Source organism: Scomber scombrus, chromosome 15 (genome assembly GCF_963691925.1).
Source record: "Scomber scombrus chromosome 15, fScoSco1.1, whole genome shotgun sequence".
Lineage (NCBI taxonomy): Eukaryota > Metazoa > Chordata > Actinopteri > Scombriformes > Scombridae > Scomber > Scomber scombrus.
In genome coordinates this window covers 11,413,419-11,438,046 of record NC_084984.1, presented here as the reverse complement: position 1 = coordinate 11,438,046, position 24,628 = coordinate 11,413,419, and the positions used below count along the sequence as shown (strand labels likewise).

Below are 24,628 nucleotides of genomic sequence, written 5' to 3'. Positions count from 1 at the left end.
TTCTCTCAGTCCAGGATCTCTGTTGTTGATCGATTGATTGTCATTGGATTGGATACAATACTTGTGTATCACCATACGTCAGAGCTGAGGGATTCATAAGGGCTGTTTATCTGAAAGGTGAGTCTACTGTTTATGTTGTTGCTATGGTAGCACAATTTTATATTGGAATCTGAGGTGTTATTTTATTTTACCAGTAAAAAAAAAAGGAAAAAAAAGTTGGTTGTTTTGTGGCAATGTCCCCACTGTTCCTGAGCCACATTCACACATATTTACACATTTTGGCACAGTATGGATGTGAAGATGCTGTAGGTAAATGCTCAGACTGACTGTTCCAATCTTATCTTAAAGGGAGATAGTGACACTTGAAGTTATGTAATTTCCATTTTAAGCACGTATCCCTGCCACTGAACTTTGTATGAAAAGTGTAATATACATAATATTAACTAATGTAGCGTGATTATGTGGGTGTAGTAGTAGTAGTAGTCATTTCCTAGATGTGTTAACTGTAATATTTTGCATGTGAGTCATTTTCTTTCGACACAAGCAGAGGAGGTCTGAAAGCGTTGTCAGTTTACTGAACATTGACATGAGACATCGGTGCTGATCATTTTTTGGACCAGACTATACAAAAAAAATTCCAGCATCAGTCATTTTCTAATGGATTTGATCACTAGGTTAATGATTCATTAATCTGATACATTTCCACTATGTTAAACTAGTGGCACCACTCATCCAGGGGTGTCACCAGCAGTAAGCTTCATAAGTGAGGGGGGGGATGAGATGCACCAGGGGAAATTACTGCACAACACACAAGTTGTTTGACACCTGATTGGACCTGCAGGGAATCTGTTAAACATGTTGCAAAAATGAGTAAAGTTATGATTATGATTTTTATCTCAAGCTTATTAGTTACCTCATCAGCCTGCAACAACATGACTGAAACAAAAAATTATTACAAGTTACTGTAGCAATCAGCAAATTTCTCTACAGGTAAATTTAGTCTCTCAGTTTAAATTCAGTGCACTTGCTGTGGCTGTGTGAGACCAGTACTCTGCAAGGGCTTGCTAATTCTGGTGCAGGACATACAGATGGCGAGACCATTGCATATGCCATCCAAATGACCAACCCCCTGTCCGGCTGTCGGCTGGCCAAACAGAGAGGGGAACATAATTATGTCTGGATTAATGTGAAAGTTGTACCGCATGTGCGAGGGTGAATTCAACTACACACAGAATACTCTCAACTGAAGCCAAAAGGAAAAGGAACATTAAGGATAAAAGGATGAGAAGGAAAGCACAATAAGAGAAAATGATGATAAAATGGCAGGGAGGAGAGAACGACATCTCTCTCTCTCTCTCTCTCTCTCTGCAACTTGTTTCACCACCTGGTGTGTTAGTGGAAAGGAACTATGTGAGAGCAAACAGGGCACGAGATGAGGTAGAAGGAAGGAAGATATGATTACCCCTGTTTGCTAGGAATGTCTGCAGTGCACAAGCTGCGCTGATGGAAAGCCCAGGGATCAGGTTCCCCATGTCAGCTGCTTCACGCGGCTGTTCCCAGGTCTAACTTTGTGATATCTGTTTATTGGAATAAATGAGGGGATGGAGACAAAACTGGAGTTCAGATCAAAATTAAAGAAAATGTAGAGGTCATTTGGCCTTAAAGGAACCATTTGATAGTTCAGGAAGTATGCTTATTCGCCTTCCGGCAGAAAGATACATCAGATGATTGATACCAGTCACAGGCTTATCAATCTTCTCATGTAACTCTCTGTCTGAAAGAAATGAATCTATTCCTTTAACATCTATTAAATGAACTTTAAAGTCAGTTTAGTTTCCACCCTCCCAAATTGCTACAGCAAACAACATCCCTGGTGAAAAAGACTATGATCACCAGGTGTGATTTTCAGTGCGCTCTCTCACTCTGTGGCTGCACACATTCACGCATATTTTGTGGGGAGAATATCCTTCTGCATTCATATCACTCCATCACAAAATATAACCACATCAACAATAATGTTGAATCACTTGTAACAGTCTGTGAAACACATGTAGACTGAGTCAGTGGTCAATGTACAGTCTTCACCCTTATTTCTCTACAGGGCTGCTCAGTTCCCAGACATACGGTGACACATGGCGTGGAGGAAAATGGAGAGGGAGGGGCAGTGACAGTGGCAGTGAGGGAGTAACGAGTGTATCATACCAAAAGGGCTGCATTGTAGACTACGAAGGGGGCCACATATGGTGTCTAAATCTGTGTGTAGACAAAATAGACCCTGACTCATGGCATTGATTCACACATGAAAGCCTGACAGTTTATTAGAGAGTTCAGCAGCAAGAAAGCAGAAAGAAAATCGACCATAAGAACTGATCCTTCTGTGTTTGTGATACATTATACTGCCCATCTTCACCTCTCTTCCCCTCTCCCTGCTTTCATCCATCCACCTATCTCTCTGTGACTCACAGTCGGTTGTGTGTGGGTAGTGACTGATCACAGACAACATACCTGCCCCATCATGAATGATTGCTTCCTCCTATCAGCACCTCACCGTAACCTACCTCAGCATTAAATCATGACAGACCGGACTTATGTTGGATGGAGCGATGTATGCCTTTCATTTTATTATGTGTATGTGTGTGTGTGTGTGTGTGTGTGTGTGTGTGTGTGTGTGTGTGTGTGTGTGTGTGTGTGTGTGTGTGTGTATGTATGAGTGAGTACTTCCATCTGTGCCCATTCTGAAGCCCTTCCTCTTTCACATCCTCTCCAATGATTAGCACAGCAACAGCACAGCAAGAAACATGCTCTCTTCTCACCTCTGTGACTTTTCAGCAGGAATCTAACAGAAACAGGCTGCTCTCGAGGTAGCAGTTTTGGTAGTGGAAGGTTATATTTGTCTTTAACACATGTGGGCTATGGAGGCCCTTCTGTGCAGACTCTAAGGGGGGAGGTTGCTGGGGGATATTTAAAGGGTTTACAGCATTGACTGGCAATGTGAAGTTCATGTTTCCTCTGTTGCATGTTTTGTGGTGTTTTCCGCTGTTGGTAGGGCACTAAGGTGGTTAGTGCACATAAACAAACAATCAAAACTCACAGGTTTATTAGGTGAACATGGACTTTGTCAAAAATGTATTGGCTTTGATCTGAATTGACTCTTGAGAAATGGTTGCTAATGAAACACAGATGCAGTTTATGTCACTGCCAGGTGGATTCAATCAGCTGTCAAACATGCTGATTTGCATGTGCAAGCATCCCCTGTGTTCACCAATTACATGTTACTGGAAACTTTATTGGTGTACTCAATGCAAGAGACATCATGAGAGTGAGTTGAGACTCTCAGAGACACGAAGAGCAGTATTTTATCTGTTGATTTAAGGACAGATTGCAGGACAGGCCCAGGGGCACCCAATCAGGAGTCCTTTACAGTATAATTACACTGAGTAGAGCGACAACAATGAATGCTTTAGCTGAACAATTGAAAATTAATCATCAACTTTTTTGATAATTTATTTATTGTTTTGAATCTTTCTGTCTGACAACAAATATTAATGTATTTAGTCCTCTTTGATAGTAAACTGAATTGCTTTGGGTTGTGGGCTGCTTTTCTGGACAAAACAAAACATTTTATGTTGCGTCTTGGGCTTTGGGACACATAATATTTTTCTTCTTCTCCTTATCGTCTGACAATCGTGTAGACTATTTGATTCATTTTTTTTTTTTTCTTTTAAAATTGACTAACTTTGGCTGCAGTAAGCCAACTTAAAAAGCAAATTAAATATGTTCCCCAGCCCAATTAGTTCAGTTGAAACTGAAACTTCTATCACAGATTACCTCACAGTTTCCTATAACATTGTGCATAGTATCCCATAGTGTTGGTATAATGTGTGTATCTGCAACATCAGGAAGCTTTAAGAAGGGTTTAGACAGCCTATCTTTACAACATGTACAAAATACTCAAGTTCAGTTTAGACTGCTGGTCAACACACACCAGGTCAACACACACAATTTTTAAAAAAAGAAGCAAGATGTCGCTAAAGACAGATAAAGAGACAGATAGATAGATAGACAGATAGATAGATAGATAGATAGATAGATAGATAGATAGATAGATAGATAGATAGATAGATAGATAGATAGATAGATAGATAGATAGATAGATAGATAGATAGATAGATAGATAGATAGATAGATATGTAGATAGATAGATAGATAGATAGATAGATAGATAGATAGATAGATAGATAGATAGATAGATAGATAGATAGATAGATAGATAGATAGATAGATAGATAGATAGATAGATAGATAGACTAAAAGACTAAAAGGTAGTCCTTTTTTGTCACCAAAGTGACTTTTCTGTTACACATGTTACGCACAATTGACCTTTGCTTCATGTGAGGAAAGTTGGCAGGGGGATTACTGGCAAGCACTCAGGCCAGTGTGGAGTACAGCAGCTGCTGAAAATGCAAAACTGGGGACTGCAGACAGACAGATGGTAATGGCACTGTCTGCCACATGCTAAAGGACATAAATAAAAAAAATCATGTCTGCTATTCATCTGTGAATTATTAAGGCTTTGGGCAGGAGATTATTTACAACTATTACAACTTAGATTTTTTGACAACTATATTCAAGGAAAATGTGATCTTATTACAGAAAACAATTAAGATTGAAGAGCTGAAAAAAGTTATTTTCTGAAGATTTTCACCATTACTCAGAAAAGTTCCAGTGTGAAATGCTTCAAGGATATCACTGCATGGAAAAGGCAGTGTATCTGTTGAGTCCAACTTTCTCTTCACAGAGTGCTCCTTCACTGCTATGTTAACCGGACACTTCCTGTGGTCACAGAAGATTTCCTTCCACTCTCCTTACCTGACACCAAAACTTTTGGCAGTTCTGGCACAAACAAAAAAAAAAGGTTGGGAGGAGTTGGATGGATCTTCCTTAACATGAATTTAATTTCCTCAAGGGTGAGCCAGACTGTGAAGAGAGGCCTCAGTCTCCTTTACTCTAAACCAGCTCCATTCAAACAAAGAAGTGTCAAACAGAAGCTCAGGCTTTTCCCATATGGTGAGCAAATAGTCTGTGTAAGCAGTGGAAACTAGCAGCCTCCTGATGCTGTGAGACCAGCTCTGTGTGGACAATGTGTTACGAGGTATCACATTTCAGAGATTGTACAATCTAATCAAACTCTCTCTTGTTTAGACCTTTAGATATCCTTTGTGTATAACTATGATGTTACATGATATCAGGCATTTGACATAATTTACACATGAAGAAAATACTTCAAAGATTAATGAGTAAACTGTGCATCATCCCATAGAGCTGGACAAAAAACGGTGCTGTTTTAATCATGCATAGGTTCATCATCCAAAGTATCGCTTAACATCAAATGGTTGTGTCCCTGGCAACAATAGAAAATGATTTATTGTACAATTCAGTCCCTTCTTGGCTCTTCATAGAACAACTTTCATCACTTAGGACACATCCAGTAGCTGCATTTTATGATTTCACTGACAGATGCATATTTTTAAACCAACAGAAAGGAGAGCCCGAACCTGAGAAGGCCTGGCTCAGTACCCATTTTAATGATGGACACAGACAGAGAGAGAATACTAATATCTCTGTGCACGAATGGAGACAAACAGTAATCGTTGTTTGAAAGATTTGTACCCCTCACGGAGAGAAGTCCCTCCTTTCTTTTCCTTTTTTACTTGTGCAGTTAGAATTTATTGATATTTCTTCAACGAACCACAGAGCCACAGATACGTTGCATCCTGCTAAGAAATGATAGCGCATGCCAGAAAACCTTAGGGGGCTGATTCGTGACTATGTTTGCAGTCCTTTTGAGTGCACGTGTGTGTGTGTGTGTGTGTGTGTGTGTGTGTGTGTGCGCGTGCGTGTGTGCGTAGCTGTCTGAGCTGTTGTTGTTTACAGTGAAGGTCAGAGTGACTCTTCCGACTGATTTCTTAGTACGGTCAAAGTTCTCCGGCATGCTGTGAGAAAATGCTGAGATGTTCTTTAACTCAGGATGTTCACTGAGACTTGAGACAGAATCAAGTGTTTAATCAAGTCTGTGAGACATAAGCAGATGGTAGCGTTAATTGCCAATTTGGATATATTAGATGCCACATCATACTGTCTCATTCATTATGCTAGGGTCAGACTTGACGTCATCACCAAACGCCATTTGAATCTCTTACTATGTTTACTTTACATACTTTGTCTAGTGTATGAAGGGTTTCATTCTGACGTTCTCATCTCCTTTCCTTATTCTAAATGTAACATACACGTAGGACATTAGTCATCATCAATAGTGCCTAAAATAGGCACTATTTATATAATCAGAATAAGTTTATGGTACAGAGGTTATAGTCCTCATATTCCAGGCTAGATCTCCTATTGCTTTGCTTTTCGGTGCTCCTTTTCTAACCTTGTTGTTACAATGGGGGAAAAAAACATTAATAAAATTTACTGTATGTAGTTCCTCTGCTTATTTGGGGGACAGAGGCTCAGGGGACAGAGACACTGCCACACACAAATGTAGGGACATGGGACATACCGTTGGGAGGCTGTTTTCAATGTGCTGACTGGACAAAACCGTCAGGCAGTGATTTGTTTTTGCAGACACTTTGCAGTCGCTTCATAAATGTGCTTACAACCACATCTGGCATCACCAGGGAGCTTCACTAGAGAAGTGTCTGCAAAAAGAATGGCTTCATCTAACATCCAGGTTTGAAAAACAGGTGAATTATGTTGTTTTTAGCTCCTGCTGGATTGTTGCTTCACAAAAGTCAGGAATATCAACCTAAACAAATGTATTTTCTTTGCTAGTATTGGAGGTAATTTTGTCAGCTATTTTTATGCCTCTGTGGTATCAACAGCTGAGGGCGGACACATTATGTTTTTGGCTCGTCCATCCATCCATCCATCCATCCATCCATCCATCCGTTTCTCATGAATGTGATATTGCAAGAAAGCCTTGAGAACATTTCTTCAAATTTGGCACAAACATCCACTTGGACTTAAGGGTTAAGGTTAGAGTAGAATTTTGTGGTCACTGTGACCTGTGACCTTTTTGGCCATAACTCAAGAATTCATACACTTATTATGGCAAAAGTTCACACAAACGTCTATTAGGATAAAATGATAAGGTGATGAAATTTTATACCCAACAGGTCAAAGGTCAACTTGAAACTGTGGCGATTGAATAGATCTTCTCTGCCACTCGTTGAAGATGTGTGTTAAGCAATGTTTTAAAATTTGAAGCAACATCAAGTATTTTTCTACTGTCATGGCTGTAACTTCGTGTTGTATTAGAATCAGCTTTTATAGCTAAATGTGAACACATGCAACAGAAATATATTTAATACCTTTGGTTAAATTCCTTTAATTCCTTTTATTTTGAGTCTCTACAGACATGGATGTAAACTGCAACCTGACTGATTGGCAGAGGCATACAACCAGAGGCAATCTTGTTCCTTTGTTAAATGTCCTTTTTTGGTTTTTTTAATTCATATTTAGTCATTTATAGTCAATTTCATCCTGTTGTTTTAAGTAATGTTTTTGTTGACTAAAAGTCTGGGCGTTTTAGTCCATAACTATTTTTGTATAGTTTTAGTCAACTTTTTACATTGTGACATTTTAGTATTTTTTAGCCATTGGCCTGATATAGACCTCATCAGCCTTGCACTGCACCCAGTGATGGGACGGTTTATTGCGCAACATACTGTATGTGCTAGCTTGTGCACAAATAGATATGTTTCCTGAGTAGATTGTGATAGATATGTTTGCTAATAAACTGTTTATACTGTAGTAGGCAACATGTCTAAAGAGTGAGTCAGTGAGAAATACTTCCCCATCAGATACCGCAAACACTTTCAGAGTCAATAGCTTTTCAAGTTAATGGTCCAAGTAATCTTAACTGTTTTTTGGTGCTTAATTGCAGTACTATCCTCCTTTATATGCAAATTGGTTTGATAAGTGAATTATGTTCCCCTTTGAGAATGGTTCTTTGTCAGGCTTCAGTCTTAAACCTGTTAAATAAATATATATAGACCAAGATTTGGAAAAAAATAAAAAAAGAAGAATAGAAAAATATTATATTTTTAAATTGTATATCTGTGTGCCATATTTCAATTCCCAGGTTGAATGCTGTTGCTTATACTACAATAATTCATCTTCATATTGTGCATTAAATTCAAGATGTATCACTTTCTTGCTGTTGGTAGATTATCTTTTGACCGTAACTCTATTAGATTTGTTTGACTAAAACTCACAAACTGGCTTTTACCAGGAGCATAAAAATTTAAATGAGTAATTTTCTAAATGTCACAATTCATCATGCTGTTATACTGCATGGGCCAAAGACCCAATAATGTACAACTAATTTTATTCCATCTGTGTGGTAATTTACAAATATAGTAGTGATTATGTCCCAGTGAGGCCATTTATTACCTCTGGACTAGACTAAAGTGTAATGTAAATTTGAAATAGTGTTTCTTCTCTCTGCATGCTCCAACTTATTCATATTAAGAAACTCTGAGTTATTTGTCATTTCAGTTTGTAGCAGCACAGGACTGTCTCTGCAGTGCTGTTAACTAGGCCCTATGGAGGAAGCATGAAATTGTGCAGGGGCTGCGGCACCAGACTGGCAACACAGCAGGTGACTCCATCAACAGATGGGTGTACCCTAGACTGTGATTTATGGTGTCTTTGTGTGTCTGTTCATGTGTGTACATTGAAATTGTTTGAGCCAAAAGAATCAAGTGCAGTGGATAGAGAAGGGATACAACGGTTATTCCCTCTAATACTTGTGTAATGATCCCACGCAGTGAAGAATTTTCCCTTGAATGAACTCATTTCAGATGATAGCTTCCACTGATGGTGAAGCGAAAATACTGCCTTTTTTTCCCCACATGGATCCAGCATGTTAGTGCAGCAAAGATTAGGTAGAGATGGTTAAAAGATAATGGGTAGGTTATAGCCACCACGATGCAAAACAAGTGAAAAACTGCTATTTTTTAGAGGAATGCAGAACATGTTTGTGCTTGCACATTCATATAGGACATGCTTACTTGGACTATGTGCGTGGAACCAGAGAAAGTTTGGAAATAACCGCAGCAGCCCATCTGCACTTGCTCCAGTGCTGCCTGGAACACTGCAGGGCTGCATCTGGTCCTCATCTGGACCTGTGGGCTGTTTGGACATCCACCAAGCCAAGCTTAACCAGAGCCATTGATAACATGGCAACTCTTTAAAGCTTACAGATGCAGTCTTCAAGTAGTGGCACATGTCACTGAGTGATGCAGAGGTTTAAACAATCTGTTATGCATATGGACACATTATGTGTGTAAGGCAGTTCATTGAATGTATGTTGTTACGAATGAGTGTATGACATTTTCCAGGTCATGAGTTTCTTTCTTTCACTTTTCTTTATGTGAACCTAACCTTTGACTCTGTTGTGGATAGGACCACACAAAAACTGAAATTTCCCTTGGAGGATTCCTGAAGAATAACAGATGATTTTAATGTGGCATTAACTAAGTTATGACTTTCATCAATCTCTGGCAGTCTCAGCACAGGCTCTATTGGAATCAGTCATTTACAGATATGTTCAAACCGTGTTCTGACTTTGACTGCTGTACTCTTCCTTTCTTGTACCAACAGTCAACACATAAAATGACATCATGCCTTTTGTGTTTTTCACCTAATTCTGTGCTGTTGTGATGTCGGATGTCTATGTGAAGCATGGTCAAACCTCCAAAACCTGAGATGAATGTATGTAAAAATGCTGCTTCAGCCTGCTCTGAACACTTTCTGTTTGCATGAACAAAAATGTTCGTCCATTCTGTAGCCTTTGTTGCACTTGTTGTCCACTCGACTATTTTTGGATCAGCTTCGGACTCAAACATGTAGGTATGTGAGTGAGAAGTTTATTAAAGAACAAGAAAAAGAAGTGAAATCCTATGACTGTAGAGCCCTGCTTGAGGTTTTTTCCCATTACAGGGGAGTTTTTCCATGCTTCTGTTGCCAAGTGCTGCTCATGGGGGAATGTTGGGTCTCTTTAAGTTAAATGAAATAGTACTGTCTTGATCTGCTCTATATAAAAAGTGCCTTGAGATAAATTTTGTTGTGATTTGGCGTTATAAAAATAAAATTGAATTGAACTGTTTGTTAACTTAGTCTGTTGAAGGGCAGCTTCTAGAAGCTGGTCAATTAGAACAGAGTTGGCTCATTGCGAGGGGGCCTTAAAGAGACAGGAGTTAAAATGGTCTATTTCAGACAGAGGCTGAACTGAGGGGCTGCATAAAGGGCCAGTATGAGAAAAAAGGAGTTTTTGAACTTTGAATCATGCAAACATATTCCAATAGAGTTTTACAATATGCTGAAAATATGCATTATATGTCCTCTTTAAGAAAAAGTTGTTTATACAATTTATTTTCTAACCTTAACAAAGTAGTTTAGTTGTTTATCACATACCTAAACCATACAGTTTCAAATCAGATTTCACCCACTTGAATAATAAGGTTCTGTTCAAATAAAAACAAAGTTGAGGTTTGAAAGAGACAGAGAGACAAAATATTACACTGTGACAGGGAAAGACTAGCGGGCCAACATACGTAGGTGGGTGACACAAGAAATAGATAGAACAGATTAGAGGTTTGGCCTGCGGTTCTGTTATCTGATTTATGAATTTCTCCTCCCACACTTCCACTCCAGCAATGGCTTGCTTGCAACACTCAAGTCTGTCTGCTTCATATCCCATAATGCTTCACGATAGGCAAACCACATGACATCACTTTTATGACTCAATGTTATTAACTGCTAAAACTAAAAGACCCAATTTCTTTTTAAGGGTTGGTTCACTCTAATCTCAAAAACAAGACAAAACGTTTTCCAATTTATCCTAAGTGGTATGTAGATAGATGTGGTTTTATTTTCTGAGGTGATGAATATGGTTCTCATACAGTAGCATTAAAAATGAAATTTGAACAGCTCAACAGGAATGTGTCTTTTCAGAAATAATGTTCAAGTCATTCAGGATAATCCACAGACTCTGCTGCAGACAGTTGGTAGAAACTATGTTAGAAGAAAATGATTTTCATTAATGAAGTGAATGAATAGTGAAAATGAACACACTCATTTGACACTCACTCGTTTGACTGTGGTGTTTGTAATTATTGAACTGGTTGAAATCTTGCAGAATACTGGAACATCAAGCTTTAGATTCACTGGACTTCACTTCCTTATTCAAAGTTTGGAAAGAGAACATTTACAAATTTGGCATCATCTGTTTGGAATATGTTGCAGAATGTGTTTGTTTACCATATATTTCGTGTACATAGAAAATCTACACAGATTTGAACTGTTTCTCCTTTTTGCAGATCAGACTTGCTGTAATGGATGACCAGTGCGTGTCCCACAGCAGCCCCAAGCGCAGCGGAGGTCAGGCCAACATAGAGGTCCAGGGAAAGCCGAGTGTCATCAAGTGTGGGTGGCTGAGGAAGCAAGGAGGTTTTGTCAAGACTTGGCACAGTCGTTGGTTTGTACTGAGAGGGGACCAGCTCTACTATTACAAAGATGAGGAGGAGACCAAAGCCCTGGTAAGTCTGCAGACACACTGACAGACTAATCCCAAATAACTTTGAATTAATGATACATATCAGATTTCACAGACTGCTGTGTCATTCCATGACTAAATGGTTCAAATGACTCTGCTAACCCTTTAATCATGCAGGAGCTTAGATGATCAAACATGTATTACAATGAATATTCATATTAGTGTGATTATAAAATTATTATGAAATAAGTCAAAGGAACTACACAAAACACAGTAACTGTCTTTGGGTGGCATACTCTCATAGCACATTTAAAGCATATTCAAAATAGTTTGTTTACTCAGGTCCGAATCTGTGGATGAGTGGGTAAACTTAGCGTTTTCCCCTTGGTTCGCTTTCTTTTCACACAGAAAAAAAATCCAGGTCAACCAAAATGCATCACTAAAAGCCATGTGAGAATATTCACTCTACTCATTGATTAGCTCTGTAAAGAACATAAGCAAATAAATCTCCTGAACAGGGTCCTATCTGCCCAAATATCAAGATGCTAACATACTTCACTGTTGTAGTCTAGGTTGAATCTAGTTAATTCTCCAGCTAGTTGCTAGCATCCACATCCTAGTACGCAAAGCATAGTTGGCAATGGGAGCCGTTTAACTCAAATTTACAGTGTACCTAGTAGTTGGGTCAGATTGAAGTTGAATCACATTCCAACCGTAACCGAGGCGAAAAACTAAGGTGAAAAAACGATGCAGCCAGACTAAATAACACAGGTTTGGAAATTCCCTTAGTTCTTCTGAGATGATCAAGATGAAAAATTGATGGGTTAAACAGTCAACTAACTTTAAAAATGCATGTAACAGGTGGGCTGTATTTGATTCCTACATGCTGCAGCTGTTCTGAATCAGGTTAAAGGATACGGAACAAGTTTGCTCATTGGCAAACAGAAACAGAGGAAGGAAAGAGGCACATCTGGACACACAGTCCTTTCATTCAGACTAATTTCACAGCTTGTGACAAATTGCAGTGAGAGGTGAGGTGGTTAATGGAAGAATTCTACCGCACTTTTTATTCCACTTTCTTGACTTATTTCTATGAATGTAATATTAGTTTGTGCAATTGTGTCATTTTGCACAATTTATGAAATAGCTGCTGCAGGTTTCCAATAAATGAAAAAATGTGAGTTTGAGTGAATTTTTTGTCCAAAATATCACAAGAAACGAATGTAATTCATCTCAGATATTCAAAGTGCCATGTCACTGACACAATGGAAGCCTGGGGTCTACACATCAAATGCATCTTGCAGTCAAATGAGATAACAATACCCGACTCTGATTCAAATGAGTCAGGTGTTGTTTTGACTGTTTGACTATAACTCAAAGTAAACTACTGTGAGCTTGTTTTCACCAAAGCCAACACACAGAGCTGTCCTGAAAGAGTAGGAGACAATGAGTAATGCAGACAATAAGGGCATCTCTAAAGTTACTGTAACCAAGCAGCCTCTCTCCCTGAGCATGTGTAAAGCGAACAAAGACACAGCCAGACAGACTTTGCATTCTCATTACAAAGCAAAATCACAGAAATGTGGAAATGTGGAAGAGAGGGGATCAATAATTAATCCTTCAAGGTCAGTTCAATGAAGCTCTGCAAGTTTTGAACAGATTGTCTTTAGTGAAGCTGACCTGACTACAAAAAAATAGTAGCTCGTCTGTTGTTATTGGTTAATGTTACTTGTGTGGTGTGTTGAGTGTCAAGGAGCCAAGGAAAACTAAATGAACATCATGTAATACAGATCCTACATATGTATTAAAAGAATATTTTGACACTTTGGGAAATACTCCAAAAAGAAAATCAAATGTTATTTAGTGAGCTTTGGATGTGCTGGTACTGTGGAGTTGTTGTTTTTGTTTTACCATCAGACAAAACCAGACTAGCATTTCCCCTTGTTTCCAGTCCTTAAGCTAAGCTAAGATAATCACCTATTGTCTTTGGTTTTATGTTCAGCATACAGACATGACAGTGGTATTAATCTTCTTATCAAATGCTTAACAAGAAACTAAATAGACTGACAATGTAGGAAAACCCCAAGCATCGCGCACAATTCAGCTTTGTATGTGACTAGTAAGTCAAAGCTATTCTGCCTGCATTAGCTTAGCCTCATATAGAAAGAATATCTTCCGTTAGCTCTTTTCATTAAGAGATTTTTTTTATGAGATGTCTAGATTTTTTTTTTTTAAATGTTTGTGTAATAAGAAAGGAATTGTCCATTATTACTAATCTTCCATTTAGCACCAAATAGATTGTTTTTAAGAGTGATTGTGTGATTGGTCAGTATTTAGATTCACATATGTTTGGTAACTAATTAGATGCAGGTTCATTAACATTGAATCTAGCAGTCTGTTTGCAATTAAGGTATCGCCTTGATTCAGAGTAATTCAAACTCTGCTAGTCATCTAATTATTTCCTGTATTATCATTTACTCATTCATTGCTACTCATAGTTATTTATCATGGAGTATTACGTATTGCAGCAACATTAATTCCAGAAGCTCTGTTCTTTGTCTACACAGAAAATACACAAAGGATCCCAACCTTTTCTAATATGTATTCCACCCGAACAATATCCTCTTTTTCCAGGGGAAACTTGAATACAATTGAAATCTTCATTCTGCTCATCTACCCACGCTTTTCTGACTTCCCAGTAACCTCAGCTCAGCCAAACCCAAATCATATCAGCAGCAGAAGTCTCTGAAGGTTAAAGCTCCAGACCTGAAGGTGGGCTGCTGGCCAGATTCAGGGAGAGGAAATATCCTTCACTGCTATTTCTGGGTCCAGCTCCAGCTCCTAAGCAGCGTCATATATTAGAAACAGCAACAGTTTTGCTTAAGTTTTTGATGCTTTGAATATCCTCAGAGAATGATACAAATGCTGTGGAGCAATTCTTCATAATAATTTACAGAAAATGACAGGAAGCAATTTGTTACCCTTTGAAATATTTTACCATCCATAGGCTATTTATCCACCCAGAAGTGTTACTGATTAATGTTCCCACAACATCAACTACCTGAGGATCACTTTACACCTCTGTTTTGCAACTTTCCATTCTTGCCCTACTTCTGAAACAAAGCCATAAATTTCAAATACCTAAAAGTGCTACTTTTGCAGAGAATGGGAAATTTCAATAAAACTAGGTCAGGCACAGAGCAGTGCGTGAATGTAATCAGCTATTAAAGGGATAGTTTGGATTTTTTTGAAGTGAGATTGTATAAGGTACTTATCCATAGTCAATGTATAACCTGCTGTAGATTTGGGTCAGCACGTTCCCAGTGTGGAAAAGCAGGCAGGAGTACCGTCATGGAAGCTTTTGGCTGTGGACAGGGCCAGCAGCAATACATATTTAGTCACCTAAAAACAGATCAGCCTAAAAAAAATCAACATTGATTTATTGGCTATCTGCAATATTTTCACCACTTTACTTTACCATCAGACAAGCCTTTCTTTTGGCAAAATTCTACATGTAAAATGTATGCACTATAGGGTGACCAAAAGTTCCACTATAGCATATACTAATTTTCTAATTTCTAATAAGACTGCAGCCTTGCGGCTGTACTTTAATGTCAGCTGGCTTACATGTTCACAATAAAAGTGTTATCATGCTGATGTTTAGTACGTATAATGGTTGCTATTGTCACCCTCTTAAGCTTGATTTATACTTCTGCGTAACGTCGACGGCGTAGTTACGTGTAGCCCTCTGCATCGACCATAGACTGTCACCCATTGGTTTGTGGACTGCTGCTCGGAAGCCATAGTTTTCGGATCATCTTGAACATTTCCAGTGCATGCCGGCAAAAATAAAAACACGGATTCTACTTATATGGGCATCTGGAGGGGCACAAGGCGCCCTCCTGAACCTGTGAACCAATCAACCTGTCAATCACGACGTAGCCATGCCCTAATGCATACTCTGCTTTATCGTCAAATATAAAATCAGGGAGGCCAAAATTTCACAAATGAACATCATACTGCATTGAAGAAGGCATTTAAACTAGCGATTGAGACCATAAACACATTTTGAAAACATTTACTGAGGTTAGAAATCAAGTGAGAAGTTGGTGAATTCTCCATTGACTTGTATAGAGACGGGAAGTCCTTTTGACACCAAAACGGTCGCCCCCTGGTGGCCTTTTGATTGAATGCAGCTTTAATTTACTTCCGCGTTGGCATCATTTCAGAGGACCGGAACTCCCTGCCTGGCGTCGACGCGGACCCCTACACCGTAGCCTGACGTGCACCTCCAAAAAATCCCAACTACGCTGCACGGCAACGCGGACCGCAAGGGCTGTGATTGGTCCGCTCAAAACGTCAGTTCCTCCGGCAGTTGCTTTTTCCCTTTTTTTTCTACAGACCACCTCCGCAAACATCTTTTCTGTCGCCTGCACCTCAACATTTGCAATAAAATCATTTGTTCTTCAATATCGATGAGCTCCAACTCCAAACACACCCGCTCTACCTCGGTCGCCATTGTCTACTGTGACCGGAAGATAAACAAGGATACGGATACCACACACACACACACAGTCACACCCACTAGCGGCATGGCGGTGAATTGTAGAGCAACGCGTTCCCTCGACACAGAACTTCGAAAAGTCAACGACCTAGAAGCATAAATCAGGCTTTAGTCTGTTAGCTAGCTTTTCCTAAATTAATGTTAAATGCAAAATATAGCAGAGGATGATGGAAATGTCATTAGGTCATTCTAAGTATTGTTAAAACCAAAGTTGAAAAGTCAGAGATCACCAAAGTTCTTATGATTTAACCTGAGGGAGAACATCCACAGCAAATTTCATGGCAATCATTTTCATGGTTTAAGGAGACATTTCACTCAAAACTACAAATGTCAAACCCTGTCATTTCAAGTGCGGCTGCTCAGAGGAATTCTGATGTTTGTAGATAACACCAATAGTGAGATTGTATTATTAATGGCACCATAAAGGACCATGTTGTATTTGGTGTCCTATACAGTCAGACCAAACCTCTCTGAGCAACGCGTGGAATCTGAAGAATGGAAGTCTGATGGAGGTGAAGGGTCACAGAAAAGCATGCACTGGGTATGGCACGTGTGGGCTTAGCGTCAACATGCCATCTGCCTGCCCTTACTCGTCCATGGAGATGTATGCACGCACAAGCACGCATGTAGTCAGACATTCTTAAACATACACACACAGACACACACGCACTCGAATTTCATCTCCCCTAGCCATAAACAAAGACCATATTCATTCAGTGGGTGAAATTGCATGATTATTGTAATTCAAACCACTTAGCATTGTATCTGCATGCCAGTGAAGTTAATGAGGTAACATTATGAATGAATGACAGAATTGTGAATGAATACATTGAACCAATTTAATTTTATTATAATGTATTAAGAAATAAAAGCCATTAAAATTTGATTAGGATATTACAATTCCAGTCACAACAGGTCTTACAAGTTGGTTATTAATATTCATGGAGCAAAGCCGCCATGTCTGAACTCAGACAAAATGATCTCAAGAAAAGGAGTTGGCTTTAATGAGAAATTGCATTAAATCAATAATGCAACAGTGCAATAACGCACTGAAAATCTTTTCTTTTCCCTCTTTGACATGGAAAACATTTGACCTTGGCATTTAACAGAAGTAAATAACATGCCACTGCAAGTCTTGTAAATATTCATACTGAAAGACTGTGTCCTCTTACGGCTGTTTTAATGAAGCATTAACACTGAACCATTTGTCCGACCTTCACTGCTACAGTAACTCTTTAGTCAGTGAGGTCACTTTGGACATTGACAAACACAGACGATGGTTACGATGGTCTTGTCAGTGTGACTATTTTAAGTTCTTACGGTTCCATAGATGCACATAACATTCAGATATAATCTTACTTCAGTTGTATCTGAGTGTCAGAGGGATGTGGGCAAAATTATCATCAAAACACATTCCTGTACACTTCAATAAAAGCATGCCTGATAACATCTTGTGGTCACACATCAGAACAGAAAATTCACATTAAAATGTCACATGAAGTCTACATACGTGTGTGTGAACACGGCTGCGTTCCATCTGATGCATCTAATCACAAAAGTTGCCAAGGGTGACTTACTAATAGCGATTTATTGCATCTTCTCTTATTCCTTGTATTATTACTGTGGTTAGACAGCAATATTTTTGCAAAGATGTTTTCTTAAGGGTTCAATACATTCGAGGAAGGAGAAAAAAAAGTATCATTAAGAAACACAGCTCTGCTTGGCAATAATCCTAGTACGCAGACTAAATACAGAGACTGTTCCCTGCTCCTGCTGCACGGTGACTGCATGTCTAATAAGCTCTGTACTGATGGATGGAAAAGTCAATCAATTCTCACTGGACAACAAGTTCCTGCAAGTTCTGTTTCTCTCAGTACTTTTTTGTCTTCAGTACCTAAGGTGGTAACAGGGCACAAATATGAATTTTAGGTTTGCAGATGTAGTGGTATTTGTACAAGTGGGAGAGCACATTTTTCTAACACATAGTGAGTGCACAGCTGGTGCAGGAGCTGTATGGAGTGTTGAATCACATCAAAATTCTTCATGCACAACAGGGTTTCAGCTGGTATCCTCGGGGCAGAGACCTTGTCTGACTTAAAATACTTCACTTCTCATTGCCTTGATGTATTATCGAGTGCATTATCCCACACAGTAGAATATTACAAAAAGTGGTTAGTGTTTTTAATTTACCTAAAGCAGCTATGATTAAAGCCCTCTCATCATACTAATTCTCAGTCACAGGCTACCTCCTGGCAACTCACATAAAAAGTCAGTGACTTGCAGGTGGACATAGTAGACTATTGATCAGATTAAGAGATCTAAATTTTTCTCAGAATTTAGTCAGTACCATAGGCAGAGCTAACAGGTCAGTGAATAGTCTGTTGGACCTGAATTAATTCGGTCATTCATGCAGCCATAAACACAACTCCAGATGTATGTTAATTTTCCCTGTCTGCTTGGCATGTAGATAGGCAACTGTTTGCTTAAAAATATTAATATTACCGCCATATTAACTGAAATGGCGGTAATATGTCTCTTGTGTTGCAATGTGTTTCTGCTGCCCTCAGAAGGGCCTAAATACAGTATAAGCCTGAAGATAAGATTGTGTTTTCTTTACCCTAGAATGATTCCTTTATATCTACAGAGGGAGCAGGTCCTCTTCCAAGGAGCCCACCATGTTACACCACCATGTTTCTACAGGAGCTCAGAACGGACAAACCAAACACTGGATTTAGAGAGAGCCTTTCACTTTTTTTCACGAGTTTCACAGCCACCATAAGTTCTCCTACATGTTTGTAAAGGGGAGGGATTACCAGTTGATTGCAATCTGCAACCTCACTGCTAAATGCCACTAAACCTTACACAAAGCTCCAATCTTATGGCATAATACAGAACCAGTTACTCTGATAGTGATACATGTTTATTAGTTGAGTTTATAATTCATGTAGTTAAAAGAACATGAACAATATCAACTTATGACTAGCTATTTTAAGTTACCATATGCAAACTACTTTCGGTTCTCTCTATTTTGTGTGGCAGGTCACTGTTCAGTCAGTCCCCAGCGACAGAAGTAACCTGTCAAACAAAAATGTACATCAGCAGTATCCGTTTATGGCATTGAATTCACTCCACTGTGTCCTCTCAGACAGCCTGGAGGGAGGCCTGAGTGCAGAATCAGGTATCAAAAGTGCACAAAAGATGTCTCCTCTCTTGAATGCTGTCTTTTTCCATGCAGCCTTACTTCAACCCTGATTGCTGCTGTTCAAGGACTTATTGATAATGCACTATATTATATACGTGCAGACAACTAGAGAACTAAATCCAAAGATGCTTTCTGGATAACATTTCATATGACCTTTCATTCTCACCCTGCTACAGATTGGTTAATGCAGTGTAATTAGACAGCATCAAACTAATGCCAAAAGTACTGCTCCTATTTTTATGTCAAATGTTTTCTGATATGTGTGTCGCAGAGGGATTACATGTCCGCTGAACAGTAATAGACCTTTTTTGCAGAGGAAGTGGGTAATGATATATAAACACTGATATTGTACTGTGTACTGCAGATAGAATCGGCACTCATACAAAACACTGTCCAAAATTACTGTTGCAGATTTATAGGATTTTGTTGCATCTATGTTTTTTTTATAAGGGATTTGTTTGACCAGGCCACATAATGGGAATAAAGCTATATATTTCAGTACTTTGCAAAGTGGTGTAATAAACCAGTATTGCTCTATAAACTGTGAACAGATATTCCTATTGACTAGAGATCCATAAGAATCTGATCCATGAGTTCCAAGTTATCCTGAAAATGAATGGGTGCTATATACATGCTCCCCAGGTGATGGACTCTTTCATCATGTACTCAATATCTTGTCTCTAGATGAAACTAAACTTTACATGCAAGATATTTCATTCATTCATTCATTGTGATGAAATTTGCTGAGAACATTCTTGCTTGTATGTTCATTTACTCAGAATCGTTACACCATTCATGAAACCTACCAAATTTTATTTTTCATCTTTTTTTTTATCTGTGTCGTCATTTCTTTTGGTTTAGCTGAACTAAACTTCACCACATTATCACTTTAGAGGATGTACTGCATACCTAAGTTTCATTTTTATCTTGGTAGCCTCTTATGATTCCAAGAGCCCAGGATGTTTATTATCTAAGGCTCCACTCAGTCTGCTAAGAGATGCTTTACTTTATTCATCTGTCTCTTTTTCCCTGGTTTAATAAAGCTGTGACAGTCAAGTGTGATTTGTGCACTGTGAACCACTTTATTGCCTTTAAACTTGCAATAGTTAAGGTATTCGCAGATGTGTCAAAATGTTATTTATTATACAATGCTTGGATATTGGTAAATTATCTTTCATTTAGTAGAGGGAGCCACATAACCAAAGTGAAGCGCAAGATGAGGTGGTGATTGTGGTCTGTGGTTGATGCAGCTGTGCTCCAGTTTTACAGGTGTGACTACATTGTGCTGAGAGTTCAGCTAAACTAGACACAAACCAATTTCACAGGGAAATAGTTGATGAGCTGGAGTACACCTACCCTATGTACTGTGGCAGGTTATTTGTATACTTTGCAAATCAAAGTGTCTCCTGCAGCTGTGCTCCAGTTTTAAAGGTGCGCATATACAGAAACTAGGAGTTCATCTAAATATTCTGCAGTATACACAGCAATTCACAGGAAGCATGTTCAATGTTTGAGTTCTGCATTTCCTAATGAGTACCTTTTATCACGTTGCCACAAACTGTACCTAACTTAAGAAAAATGAGGACAACTTGAGTCAAATCCTTATCAGTATGCTGAATGATCAGCAATATGCCCCTACAATGACACAGGCTTCATGTCTGAACATGTTTTGTATTTTACTGGCCTTAGAAGAAGATAAATCCTTAAAGCTCATAAAGCCAGAAAAGCACTCTGACTTTGAAAAGGTTACGTAAAGACATTATTTTTATATTAAATAAGATTAAAGACATTCTGCACTGCAGAGAAGAGTTATTTTAGTGAGTTATTCAGTCCTCTATACATCAAGTATATTTTATGAATATGAATATAGAGTTATGTAAGAACTGTTGTACACTTAATTGAGATTTCAAGCATAAAAAGGTTTTCCTTGAGGATGCTCTGCTGATGTGCTGTGCAAATATTGGTAGTTTTTCAAAAAGCAGCAGGTTTAGGCAGAAGTAACAGTATGAAACTTTATATATGTAATATAAGTTCTCTTTGGATGGAGATGAAAGGTATCTGCATCAGGCAGGCAGCAACAGCTGCAGCAACAGTGACAGGTATTTCTGCAAGAAAGTGACAGGACACCGTGTGTTTTCCAGCCACTTGCATATAAATCACTCTAGGCTTTCTCTGAGGGATCTTGTGGTTTTTGATGGATTCACTATGTGTTTTAAAAAAGCATGCTTCAGACCATTTCTTCCCTTGTTGTCTGCTATGTTAAAAGTTCCAGTGATGTGTTCTAGGTTAAAGGGATGGTGATTTTCTTACAGTCTGCAACCATTAAAGCCTGATTTTATGATGATTCATCTCATGCTTCTACCAACTTTTCTTTTTTTTAATACATAAATCCCTATAGGCGTTGAGGTTTTCCATTCTTCTATGTGGCCAAAAATATATTTCTTCTTTACTTTCTGTTTTAATATCACATCTGCCACTATTGTCTGCCAATTGCTGTTTTGACCAAACAGCTCACACAATCTGTTAAAAGGTTTCAGCCTTGTTTTGTGTTTTTCCCAACTTTTTAATTCCCTTTTCATTAAGATCCATCTCCTCACTGTCATCTACTCTCGGTTTATTACATCTAACTTCTCACATCATTCACCCACAGTAAATAAAAATTAATGGAGAAGTCTTCAATTTTTCCCTTACCTATCGTGTTTGACTGGTATATTAATATTTTAGTGAATGTTATTCAGTCACAGCTGTGATTTTACAGTGGCTCAGCCTGTTAGAGCCGAGGACAAGGACTACCTGTTTTATAACTGAGGAATAATGATGATATTTATTGGATTGATGGACCCAGTGGAGCGATCAGAGCAGACCGACCATTAGCCACTCTTTGCCACTTGAACAAACAGGTCTTATAGGAGTCACTGACAAAAGTAGAGACTCAGATAGAAGAAAGGATAAACACGGAGAGACAGGTACACACTTACTATAGTTTACACAGGCAACAAGTAATGTCTCCAGTTCTCCTGCTGAGTTTGAGCCCCTGTGTCTGCAAGGTCATTGAGGCTGGAGAACAGTAATTATTGGATAAAAGGACTGCTGATCAACCAACCAAAGCTTAATGAGCACTTAAATGACCTGTTATACCAATAACTTCTGGTTAATTGACTTCAGTGTGAACATTTATCTGTTCGCAGTCAATTTTTTTCTGTACAATAGATGGCTTTTCTTTCTTTTTTTAAATCTTACCACACATCCTATTTCTATATCACTTTATCAAAACAGATTATCATTTAACAAACTCAAAGCATCACTTTACTTTAACCTCAGACTTAATTAAACTTTCTTTTCTTGCTAGAAACAGAGACTCTGGGAGAAATTCCAGTGATATTAAATTAATATTTTATATTAAAAATGGATCACAGGACTACGTATATGTGAGAAGGGCTCACTCGAATCGATAAAACCAGAGAATAATCACTTGAATCTGCACTTCCCCTCAGCTGTACAGCATTTTATAGCATCTTTTAGCTCTTTCATAGTGTTGTTTTTCGCCACAGCAGGCAATTGCTTTGAGTGAAAAGCTCTATTAACCCACTGCCCAGCACCTAGTCACAGACAGACAAAGTTAGCGACTGTCTGGTGAACATAATCAAGCATTTAGCAGCTGAGAACCAGATATTTCCCTCAGAAGTTTGTGGACAGCAAAACATAGTTAAAGCACTAGGAGTATTAGACTTTATTCATTTAATTTCAGATGGCCAGAGATAAGACTTTAAATCAATCATAATGTTGATATTATCAGTTTTATGTTGACAGCTTGTCTCTGCTGTGTCCAAAGTGTCCAAAAAATTAATTATTGCAGGTCTAAAGGAAAACTAAGTCACTCAGCACCTCTGAAAACGAGAACTCAAACGAGACACAGTGTGAGCCACCTAAAGTTTTCCTAATAACATTTACATTTTGCATTAATCATTTCAAATGCTTGTCATAACCAAAAGTTAGCACAATAAATGGCCTTCATGGATTAGCTACGGTTGCCAACTGCATAGAGACCTACTTTTGGGGCAGCTGATCCAACTAGCTGCTTATTTCCCAGAAGGCCCAAACTGAAAAATATATATGTCCATATTGTTTATTTGGATGGACCATAAAGGCAAAAAAAATAAACACATACAGAGATAAAAAGGGATGAAATAGTCTACTTGTCCTTCTCTCTTTGTCTTTTTTATATGATGATGAAATTAAGCCATAATGTTCAACAGTGGGAAAAATATGATCATGTAGGAGACACACAGTAATAATGGTATAAATCACAACAACATGCAGAAATGAACAGTTTACCCTAAAACTGTTGATCCTGCAAACAAACTTCAGGTTTCTTACAAAAAAAAACCAAAAACATCCCATTTCAATGTAATTGCTGCAATGTGTGCAGGCTGGTCAGACACAGATGCTATTAAATAAACAGAGCTGGAGTCACAGTTTGTATTGTTGTGTTTGCTTGTAGTCTGAGAAATCAACAAATTTGATTGCATTTGGAGCATGCTGTTGGACTAACTGTTCAGTCACAGCCTTGGTAAGAAGCCCCCTGACAGGCTGTGCTGATGCTTAGAAGACTGAGCCTCATGCTGTCGCTTTCCTCACGCAAACTTCTCTGAGCCTTTTCTGTTGAGAATAAAGGATAATTAGGTTTGTGTCATTACATCATTTCCAAAAATGACCTCATCCTAGTTAACAACAATATAAAAATACAGAAAAACTAGGTGGGTTATTTTATCCCATTGGGTTGGGCCAGGCTACTGTACTCTTCTGCTGGGTAAATATTACTCTGTCTGTGGTTGGGTTTGTCTGCAGCAAACAACAGGCCACCAGGGAGGATGTCAGTATGTAGAGTGTGGCTGTGGGAAAGATATGGAGGAGAGGAATATTTGTGGTGTTGTGGTTTTACTGGAGGAACTACACAGGCTTTTTTCTTCTTTTTAAAGAACAAACTAGTACAATAAAGCACACATTCATAAAGTCTGTCTCAGACACACAAAATTCATTGAAGTCATCTCCAGTTTCCTTAGAATCAGTACAATGTGCAAGACAAAAACGGTCTGTGTTAACTGAAAATGTATTTAAAAGTTGCTTTTAATCCCGAGATATTAAAGCTAAGCAGATTCTCTTGCTGACAACCACATCAAACGAGCTCCTTCTCCGCCTCTCTCCTCCACTTTAGAGCGTATCTGTCCAATTTTTATAACCCTCCTTTAAATCACTTCATCTGGGGCCCAAGGTAGGGTTTCCACTTCCTGGTTGTCACAGT

General features: G+C 38.6%; 1 protein-coding gene across 1 annotated transcript in view; it reads left to right on the top strand.

Annotated features, from left to right (window-relative positions):
• Positions 1-60: 60 nt before the first annotated feature.
• Positions 61-24,628, top strand: part of arhgap24 (Rho GTPase activating protein 24) — a 67,356-nt gene continuing 42,788 nt past the window's right edge. Inside the window, exons 1-2 of the mRNA XM_062434897.1 lie at positions 61-117; positions 11,385-11,603. Of these exons, the coding sequence (XP_062290881.1) occupies positions 11,400-11,603 (204 nt within the window). The 5' untranslated portion in view covers positions 61-117; positions 11,385-11,399. The remainder of the gene's footprint in view (positions 118-11,384; positions 11,604-24,628) is intronic.